The sequence below is a fragment of the Bufo gargarizans genome, chromosome 4, assembly GCF_014858855.1.
Source record: "Bufo gargarizans isolate SCDJY-AF-19 chromosome 4, ASM1485885v1, whole genome shotgun sequence".
Classification (NCBI taxonomy): Eukaryota; Metazoa; Chordata; class Amphibia; order Anura; family Bufonidae; genus Bufo; species Bufo gargarizans.
Window position 1 is genome coordinate 28677669 of NC_058083.1, and position 10630 is coordinate 28688298.

General features: G+C 44.4%; 1 protein-coding gene across 1 annotated transcript in view; it reads right to left on the reverse strand.

Annotated features, from left to right (window-relative positions):
• LOC122935142 (vomeronasal type-2 receptor 26-like) overlaps nt 1-10238 on the reverse strand; it is a 29197-nt gene extending 18959 nt beyond the window's left edge. The window contains exons 1-3 of the mRNA XM_044290908.1: nt 10113-10238; nt 8065-8289; nt 7778-7901 (exon numbers count right to left, since the gene is read on the reverse strand). Of these exons, the coding sequence (XP_044146843.1) occupies nt 7778-7901; nt 8065-8289; nt 10113-10238 (475 nt within the window). The remainder of the gene's footprint in view (nt 1-7777; nt 7902-8064; nt 8290-10112) is intronic.
• Nucleotides 10239-10630: the final 392 nt, after the last annotated feature.

The following is a 10630-nucleotide window of genomic DNA, read 5'->3' on the forward strand; positions in this document are numbered from 1 at the left end:
AGTTTTATATTTATATTTATCTATTTATATACTTTCTCTTAGTATTTTCTCCCAGTATTTATTATCTTTTTATAATTTATTATTATTATTATTATTTTCATTGTATTATTATTTTTTATTATATAATTATATCTTTATTATATTTGTTTATATATTTCATTGTATTCGGTATGAAAGATATGTACAACAGAAATGTATTTTACTATATATTTATTATTTTTTCTTTTTTTCTTTTTATCTATTTTATCTATTTTTAATTTTTATTATATATTTTGCATATATGTGCAAGTACATGTCATCTGATACAACTCCGGAAACTCAGCACTTAGTCACGAGGGGCCTCGAGGTATATATGTGTATATATATACAATAGTCTAAACCTCATATCCATTTGACTCCCCCATTTACTATATATATATATACACATATACTCCTCATTCTTCATATACTCTATATTTATTTATTTTTATTAATATTATGGTCCCTCCGGATATGTGTATATATAGTGGCCCCAGTGTTTATCCTCATACTCCCATTTATCATCTCTTGTCTGATATTAGTCTATCGGTAAGACATTTCAGTCCCCGTTCCCTATAAGATAGCGATACCGCAAGTGCCGTAAGTGGAACGCATTATGCCAGTAACGGCGAAACATGTCGGGGGGCAGCGTGAAGTTTCAATTTTAATACAGTGCAGTTTGCAGCCCCAAACAGCATAAGGGGAATCACAAAACTGAACAAATAGCATGCTGGCAGCACGCAGCCAGCGGCATCAGTTGAATCTAGCAGTGACCTGTACCCTATATTAATAGGGGATGCTGTGCAACACTATAGTGAATGAAATAGAAGAGTGAGGACTGCGATGCACTGGAATTTTAACAATTAGTTAAGTTAGCAATATAGTTTTATTAGCATATCAATAAAAGCTAAGTATTAGGTAGTTTTGAGTAGGTGCTGTATTAACAGGTGTAAACTAGTCCTCCGGACATCAGTAATTATTATTTTTGAGTGCAAAACACCGCATCCAGCACAAAGGGAAAGCCCAGTTTTTGCTGACCAGATAAACACGGCACTTCCGGTTCTGTGCCTGGAGCATGCGCACCAAGCTAGCGTGCGCTCCAGTTGTGCGTTCCATGGACCGGAAGTAGTCCCCCGGCACACTCCGTCACCTGGACCGCTTATTCCAAAAGTGTTTAAGGTAATATACCGACGCTGGATGATATGGATCACAGAATCAGATATAGAAAATGTAACGTGGCACTTAATACTACCACTTGTTTCATGGAAAGAGGGTTAAATGATGATCAAAGTCAGGTTCGACCCGGAAGTGACATCACTCAGGACACCATACTGTTTGACCCCTCATTGTTTGACCCCATATTGTAGGTATAAAATGTCTGTTTGTTTTATGTGATAACATGCTGCTCCTGATGAAGGGGACTCACTCTGTGCCCCGAAACGCGTAGAGCTCTTTGTTCCTGTTGTTTTATAATCAAAAGGAATTTGCAAGACGTACCGAGTTTGGAACTGCTGCCTCTTCCTAAGACCATTGAAGCCATCCAGGATTGGGAGGAAACTTTTTTTGGGTCTTGAGCTTTATCCCTCAAAATTTCCTCCCCGTGAAGTGAGTGGAGAATACTATTATTACTATTGATTTTAATAAGTATATGCAATTTTATTAATTATATACTGTTTTATCCACTTATATGTATAGGCCCTTATGGGTCCAAAACCTGGTAGTACCAGTTTATACCTGCACTTTCTGATTTCTGTGCAAGATATTCACTCAGGATCTGAGTGTTTAGGGTGTTATTCCGCTATCTATCCTATTTACTGCTATTACCACGATCCAGTAAACATAAAACTGGTCCTAATACCTCTAGACTTCCAGTGCGACTTTTATTTATTTCTAATTACTGATCTGCACGGGTTGAATATATATACCTCACAAATGTAGCTATTGTCTCCTTTCCCTTTTGACTGGCGCCGAACATTGTGGTTTTTTCAGCCTCCTTTTTTTCATTACCATTGACCACATCTGGCTGCCTATCAAATACCTGACTTTACTCTTTGACCTACTTTATCCTATTCTCACCTCCTCTGGCGCCCTGCAATTAATTATATAGACCCCTTGGATTTGGTTCCAAGTAAGTCTTGTGATTAACCCTCTACATCTTTTTTTCTCTTATACCTTTTTCTTGTTGGAGCAGGCGGTCTAACATTAGGAGTGTTGAATTCCAACGTGTCGGGCTGTCGCAAATCAAGCGCCTCAATGGCATGTTGTTTCGGCGCTGAATATCGGAAAAGTGAGCCATGGGCGTGTAGGAACGCCTTAAATGGCCACACACCTTCCTGGCCTGCTTGAGGACGTCCTGTAAGCCTGGGTTCTTAGACACGAAGCGTTGTACGATGAGATTCAACACATGTGCCATGCATGGCACATGTGTCAACTTGCCCAAATTCAATGCCGCCAACAAATTGCTTCCATTGTCACACACCACTTTGCCGATCTCCAGTTAGTGCGGGGTCAGCCACTGATCCACCTGTGCGTTCAGGGCGGACAGGAGTGCTGGCCCGGTGTGGCTCTCTGCTTTCAGACAAGTCAACCCCAAGACAGCGTGACACTGTCGTATCCGGGATGTGGAATAGCCCCTGTGGAGCTGGGGGGATTCAGTTGATGTGCAGCCAGACACCGCTGCAGAAGAGGACTCAGCCAAGGAGGTTATCGAAGAGGATGGAGTAGGAGGAGTAGAGGAGGTGGCAGTAGGCAAGCCTGCAAGTCGTGGTGGTGTCACCAACTCCGCTGCAGAGCCACGCATTCCATGCTTGTGAGCCATCTGCAGGTTGACCCAATGCGCAGTGTACGTGATATACCTGCCCTGACCATGCTTTTCAGACCAGGTATCAGTGGTCAGATGGACCCTTGCCCCAACACTGTATGCCAGAGATGCCATGACTTCCTTTTCAATAACAGAGTAGAGGTTTCGGAATGCCTTTTTTGAAAAAAAAAATCATCCGGGTACCTTCCACTGTGGTGTCCCAATAGCGACAAATTTTTTGAAAGCCTCAGACTCCACCAGCTGGTATGGTAAAAGCTGACGGGCTAAGAGTTTTGTCAAGCCAGCTGTCAGACGCCGGGCAAGGGGGTGACTCTGTGACATTGGCTTCTTACACTCAAACATTTCTTTGACAGACACCTGACTGTGGGCAGATGAGATGGAACTGCTGAAGGTGAGAGGCGGAGTGGCGGGTGGTTGAGAGGGGGCAAGGAGGATAGCAGTGGTTGACGTGGCTGAAGATGCTGGACCAGGAGGAGGATGGTGGCTTTGAGTTTGTGTGCTGCTTGTACTCATGTGTTGAGCCCATAGGCGTTTGTGATGTGAGATCATGTGCCTTTGCAAAGCAGTTGTACCGAGGTGGGTGTTGGACTTCCCATGACTACGTTTCTTTTAGCACAGGCTGCAACTGGCATTGCTGTTATCAGAGGCAGACACACACAAAAAAATGCCACACTGCTGAGCTTTGCAATGACAGCATTCTGGTGGTTGCAACAGCATGCGTTGATTGGCGTGCTGTCTGGCTGGCCCCAGGTGCCGATACATGCTGTCTGACTGTGCCACTAGCTCCTTGCGATGACCTCCGCCTGCTTCCAACTCGTCTCCTCCTTCTCTCTGTCTCCCCTTCTGAACTTTCCCCCTCTTCTTCTTCTCTTCAAGCAGGCACCCACGTGGCATCCACGGACACATCGTCATCATCAACCACTTCACTTGTATCTGACACCTCAGCAAAGGAAGCAGCAGCGGGTACAACATCATCATCATCATCACACTGTACGTCCATGTGTGTAATCCTGCCTGACTGAGACATATCCCTGTTATCTACATCCTCTGGCAATAATGGTTGCGCATCACAAATTTCATCCAACTGATGTGTAAATAACTGTGGTGGCTGTGGTGGTAGTGGTGGTGGTGGTGGCGGTGGGCGGGAGAGTGGTAACTTGAGAGCAGGTGACCGAAGCTGAGCTGGAGGAGGATGGTGCGTCAAGGTTCTTAGCGGAAGCTGTTGAAGATTGAGTGTCCTGTGTAAGCCAGTCAACTATGTCCTCCGAATTTTTTGGGTTCAGGGTACGTGGCCTCTGAACACTGTGCATTATTCCAGGGCCAGTGGAAATCACAGCACCACGACCACGACGGCCCCTGCGGGGTGGCCTGCCTCTGCCTGTCATTTTTTTTAAGATAAGTGGTACTATGCGTGCAAGGTACTGTGCCACCCTATATAAGTGTTGGGCAGTGGGCACAGTACAGTCTGTGTGGGCCTGACACATACTGGCTTGCAACTGCGATTATATTTATTACAGAGAAAAAATAAATTGACTTTTTTTTTATCTGCAAGGTATTTTGACACCCTGTAACGGTATGAGTGGTTGCCTGGCCAGTGACCACAGTGCAGTCTGTGGGCCTGACACACACTGGCTTGCAACTTTGATTATATCACAGAGAAAAATGTATTGACTTTTTTTATCTGCAAGGTATTGTGACACCCTGTAACGGTATGAGTGGTGGCCTGGCCAGTGGCCACAGTACAGTCTGTGGGCCTGACACACACTGGCTTGCAACTGCGATTATATTTATTACAGAGAAAAAATAAATTGACTTTTTTTTATCTGCAAGGTATTGTGACACCCTGTAATGGTATGAGTGGTGGCCTGGACAGTGACCACAGTACAGTCTGTGGGCCTGACACACACTGGCTTGCAACTGCGATTATATTTATTACAGAGAAAAAATAAATTGACTTTTTTTTATCTGCAAGGTATTCTGACACCCTGTAATGGTATGAGTGGTGGCCTGGACAGTGACCACAGTACAGTCTGTGGGCCTGACACACACTGGCTTGCAACTGCGATTATATTTATTACAGAGAAAAAATAAATTGACTTTTTTTTATCTGCAAGGTATTGTGACACCCTGTAACGGTATGAGTGGTGGCCTGGCCAGTGGCCACAGTACAGTCTGTGGGCCTGACACATACGGGCTTGCAACTGCGATTATATCATAGAGAAAAAATGAATTGACTTTTTTTATCTGCAAGGTATTGTGACACCCTGTAACGGTATGAGTGGTGGCCTGGCCAATGGCCACAGTACAGTATGTGGGCCTGACACACACTGGCTTGCAACTGCGATTATATCACAGAGAAAAAAATAAATTGACTTTTTTTTATCTGCAAGGTATTGTGACACCCTGTAATGGTATGAGTGGTGGCCTGGACAGTGACCACAGTACAGTCTGTGGGCCTGACACACACTGGCTTGCAACTGCGATTATATTATTTACAGAGAAAAAATTAATTGACTTTTTTTTTATCTGCAAGGTATTCTGACACCCTGTAATGGTATGAGTGGTGGCCTGGACAGTGACCACAGTACAGTCTGTGGGCCTGACACACACTGGCTTGCAACTGCGATTATATTTATTACAGAGAAAAAATAAATTGACTTTTTTTATCTGAAAGGTATTGTGACACCCTGTAACGGTATGAGTGGTGGCCTGGCCAGTGGCCACAGTACAGTCTGTGGGCCTGACACATACGGGCTTGCAACTGCGATTATATCATAGAGAAAAAATGAATTGACTTTTTTTATCTGCAAGGTATTGTGACACCCTGTAACGGTATGAGTGGTGGCCTGGCCAATGGCCACAGTACAGTATGTGGGCCTGACACACACTGGCTTGCAACTGCGATTATATCACAGAGAAAAAAATAAATTGACTTTTTTTTATCTGCAAGGTATTGTGACACCCTATATGAGTGGTGTTGTCACAACCAGACAGCTGAGAAGCTCTGACAGAGGCCTTTCAGAACCTCCTCCTTGAGTTCTCTTTGTTGTGCTGTTCAGTTCCTCATCTCGTTAGCCTCTCTCAGCTGTCATGGAGTTGGAATAATTGCTTCCCTTTAAATTCCTCCCCAGAATGCATTACTGGGCGGCTTATGCTTCCACTTGGAGTGTGTGTGCATGCTGATCTTGTTTTCCTGTCTGCTACAAAGTTAAGTGCTGAACTTTATCTGTTATTTTCTGTTTGCTGGATCCCAGGTGACCCTGACTCCCTCCGTGTCTGGAGTAGGGAGCCGGTGGTCGTGTCCCCTCACTATTGTAGGGTGTTCAGGGGTTATATAGTCGAGGTACGTGGATATGCAAACCTCCACCTTTCGGATCTTTGCATAGGCTGAGCAGCCAGGGATAGTCTCAGGTCTTGTGCAGGGGTCTCCCTTTTGGTTCCTTAGCTTTGGATCCACTCAGTCATATATGCATGTTGTTTTGTCTTGTTTCCTGTACACCGTCCGTGACAGGTGTGCACACAGTACAGTCTGTGGGCCTGCAGCCTCTCACACACGGGCAGGCAACTGCAATATATATATATATATATATATATATAAATAAATAAAAAGAAGAAGACTGATGTACCAGCCCTAAAAAGGGCTTTTTGGGGTGCTGTCCTTACAGCAGAGATCAGATGAGTCCTTCAGGACTCTAGTGGACACTGAATACACTGGCCTAGCTATCGATTTCCCTATTAAATCAGCAGCAGCTACGCTTACCCTCCTCTCACTAAGAATGCAGCTTCTGAATGAATCTAAAATGGATGCTGTCCAGGAGGTGGGAGGGTCTGGGAGGGAGGGTCTGCTGCTGATTGGCTGAAATGTGTCTGCTGACTGTGAGGTACAGGGTCAAAGTTTGCTCAATAATGACGTATAGGGGGCGGACTGAACATTGCATATGTTCGCCCGCCGCGGCGAACGCAAACAAGCTATGTTCGTCGTGAACTGTTCGCCGGCGAATAGTTTGGGACATCACTAGCCATGAGTGGACCACCCTTTTGGTTGCATTGTATTGTGTAAAATATACACATGCACCCTACATCTGGATGCTTATGTCAGAGTCAGCTAGTGAAGTGATGGAAGATTGCTAAGGAGACTCTTTGGCGTATAAATGACTTGTGCAGCCATGAGACCTGTAACATCCGTGAAAGTGCATTCTGTATGTTGACTGCCAGTCCGCTGCATGCTAACAACTGTACTGATCTGTTTGCATTTGAATTCTTCAGTGAAAGATAAGGCGACTTTCACACTAGCGTTTTTGCTGGATCCGGCAGGGTTCAGCAAAAACGCTTCTGTTACTGATAAACGCATCCAGTTGTTTTATCTTTAACATACCCAAGACGGTTCCGTCATGAACTCCATTTAAAGTGGGGGATGGATCTGTTTTCCATTGTGTCAGAGAAAACTGACCCGTCCCCCATTGACTTTTATTGTGGTTCATAATGGATCCATTTTGCTCTGCATCCCAGGACAGAAAGCAAACTGCAGCATGCTGCGGTTTGCTCTCCGGTATGAGAATGGAACGGAATTCATTTTGGACCATTCCGTTCTGTTCAGTTGCGTTTTGTCCCCATTGATAATGAATGGAGACAAAACTGAAGCATTTTTTTTTCCAGTATTGAGACCCTATGATGGATCTCAATACGGGAAAATAGAAACGCGAATGTGAAAGTAGCCTAAGAGTAAACTTAAAAAAAAAAGTCAGAGCTGCCGTTAATACCCTTTTGGCTTAGTCACTGGTGGAAATCACAGATCAAACACTGTGTGAAAGCGGCCTTACCAAGTAGATGGAAATTCAGAACAAACAATCTGCTGCAATACAGGCTACTCTACTGAAAAGTAGGATTTTTTGAACAGCTAGACAAATAGTTTGGACCCAATGATTATCCATCCCTCACCAGTCTGGTTGGAGATCTCGCCTTCTGCACAGGGGACACAGTAGTAGCAGCATTTCTGTTTTCCTTCCAGTGGGACTTTCCAGTATCCGGGGAGACAGCTCTCACTACAGGTGGAGCGCGGTGTCTGGAATGAAGAGTCACAGGCTGACAATGTGCATTACCACCACTTACCACCACCCGATCTTTACATCACATTGCAGAGAATGATTTGTAAGTAAAAGTTTTAGCATAAAAAAAATATATTTACAGCTCTCTATGATAAAGAACATATCTGATGTAAAATTTACCATCAAAAATCGTGGATCCCATACTATAGAACTGTCATTTATAGACAACTGTAGACGACCATTGTCTTCATGGAGATGTCCCACCGTTTGTGTCCCCACAGTACTGTTAGCGTACACATTGTAATTCACCAGATCAAATCTTGCTGGAAAATTTCCTTTCTCATCAAGGTGAATGGAATCTCCACCAGAAGTTGTAAAATGAACTCTTCTTATATATTGGTTGAGCTAAAAGTGAAATAACAAGAGAACAATAATGATGAGAAATTAGGAATCCACGAGAACCAGATACTGACAGCAGATGATGATCCAGGGGTCCAGGAACAGAAGTAGTAGACCGTGGACTCACACTGGGAGCCATCATTTCATACTGGAATATTTCTGATGTTTACCCATCCATTTGAGGAGCCAATTTACTTTTAGCCGTTTCCTTCGGATATGGAGGCAATAAATAACAGTAAATTATCTTTCCTTAACACACATGTCATTGCTGCATATACTTATCTCTAACCTGGATAAGTGCAATTCACCAGATGCCATGAATTATCCACTGGGTATTTTGGTGTATATTTGAGATGAGCAACCGTTTTGAGAATTGGTTCGGTTCAGGTTTGCAGACTTTCTTTGTCACGTGTCTCATGCTTTTTCATATTCCAAAGCTTCCAAAAAATTGTCCCTTATCAGGGGCAGATCATGTATTTTCTATCCCATAACATGTGTTATGGGATTTAAAAAAAACACTGGATTTTTGGGAGACCAAGCATCCAAAATGTAGGCCTTAATGGGGTCAGAATGGCTACCCATATAACAATCACAAGAGTTAATTGTCAGAAGAATATTTGGTTTAAATTCTCCCTTTTAATTGGGAGCAGTGCCATCGGGATGTGGAAAGGGTAGGGTATTACAGGCACGTGGTCGCAATAGTAGCAGCAACAGAAGCAGCATAGCATGGAAAGTACTGTACAAGACAATAGGTTGGCTGTCTATGGGTAACAGTTGGGGTAGAAGTAGTATTAGTAGTGGTAGTAGCAGTGAAACCATAGGGTTAATAATGGTGGAAGTAGCAGATTATCAGTGAGGAGTAGCAGCTGAGTTGGTAGCAGCAGCAGCCATATGGTACATGTTGGCAGACAGACAGCAACAGAGGCATGGTGGTGGAAGTGTCATGATGGCAGCAGCAGACATACTGAACATGATTGTAGGCAGACAGCAACAGTAGCAAGCTAGAGCACTATCACCAAGGCCAAATCTATTCATCTGCCTTAGGCAGGCTTGGTTCATTTTAACAAAAGTGATGTTTTAGACCAGTGTTGGCGAACCTATGGCACGGGTGCCAGAGGTGGCACTCAGAACCCTCTCTGTGGGCACCCACACCCTGGAAAAAGTCTATGGTGTACCAATATGCCTTAGACTTTTCCTGCCATTTATCAGTGCAGGACGCACTGTGAATGGCACAGGAAGCGCATTGAATGTAGCCAGGGTGTTATAGATAAATGATAAAGTACATGGTAGATATACTATATTGGACTGTTGTATTCAGGGTAAATTGCCGTGTTGGCACTTTACGATAAATAAGTGGGTTTTGGGTTACAGTTTGGGCACTCGGTCTTAAAAAGGTTCACCATCGCTGTTTTAGACACTGAAGGGGGACAACTTGGTCTGTTTGAATGTCATTGTGCCCCCCGCCACTCTGAAAGCCATCTCTGAGATGACACTAGAGGTTGGGCAAGAAAGAATACAGAGAACATATTGGATCAGTTTGGGCCACTGTTCTAGTCTGCCTGCCTAGAAGTCCATGGGGTCATGGAACAGGGTATGCGCCAGAGACTGACCAGAATTTAGGTATGCCTGAACCTGGGCATTGAGGCGGGAGGTATCGGCTTGCTGATTGGCCTCAGCCTGACACGGCACATGAAAAAAACTGCTCCATCATGTTTAGGAGACTGAACTGGCTATTCATGCAGCTTCTGCTGGATGTGGCATCAGGAGGTGGGGGACTCTTCATGGGGCGGAGAGGGTCCTCCCTTTTGGACACTCAGGCTTCTGGTCACCAAAAACAGTGTTTCTGTCATTTTGCTTTGATAGCGAGGGTTTAAAAACATAGCTATCCAGTAGTCATCAGACTGTTTGATGTCAACGATCCTTCTCTTACTGTGTAAGCAAGCGCAGCTCTCCATTCTAGCCAATGTGTCTGAGGAGCCAGTTGTTTAGGCTCTGTCCCCCACTGAGTCAATTGGGTGTTATGGCAGATGTCGCCGTCATGAAGGGCGGAGCTAGCGCCATAGCTGAATGGCTGTGTCCGGCTGAGGCTCCTGCTATTATCCTGCTGTGGGGACAGCATTCTTTAGCAAAACCACTCCAAAATGGTGAAATACGGAGGCACTAAGCATGGAGATCCTACCCCTCAAGCAAAAGCTCCATCAGCGGCGTCTGATATGACTAAATATCTTAAAAAGCAGCAAGCACCTGCTCAGATGACGATGATGATGAAGAGGACGAGCCAGAGGAGTCGGGTGAGTCAAAAAACCTCCCGATTTCTCGCTGTTTTATCAGGCAAGCCCTGGAGGAA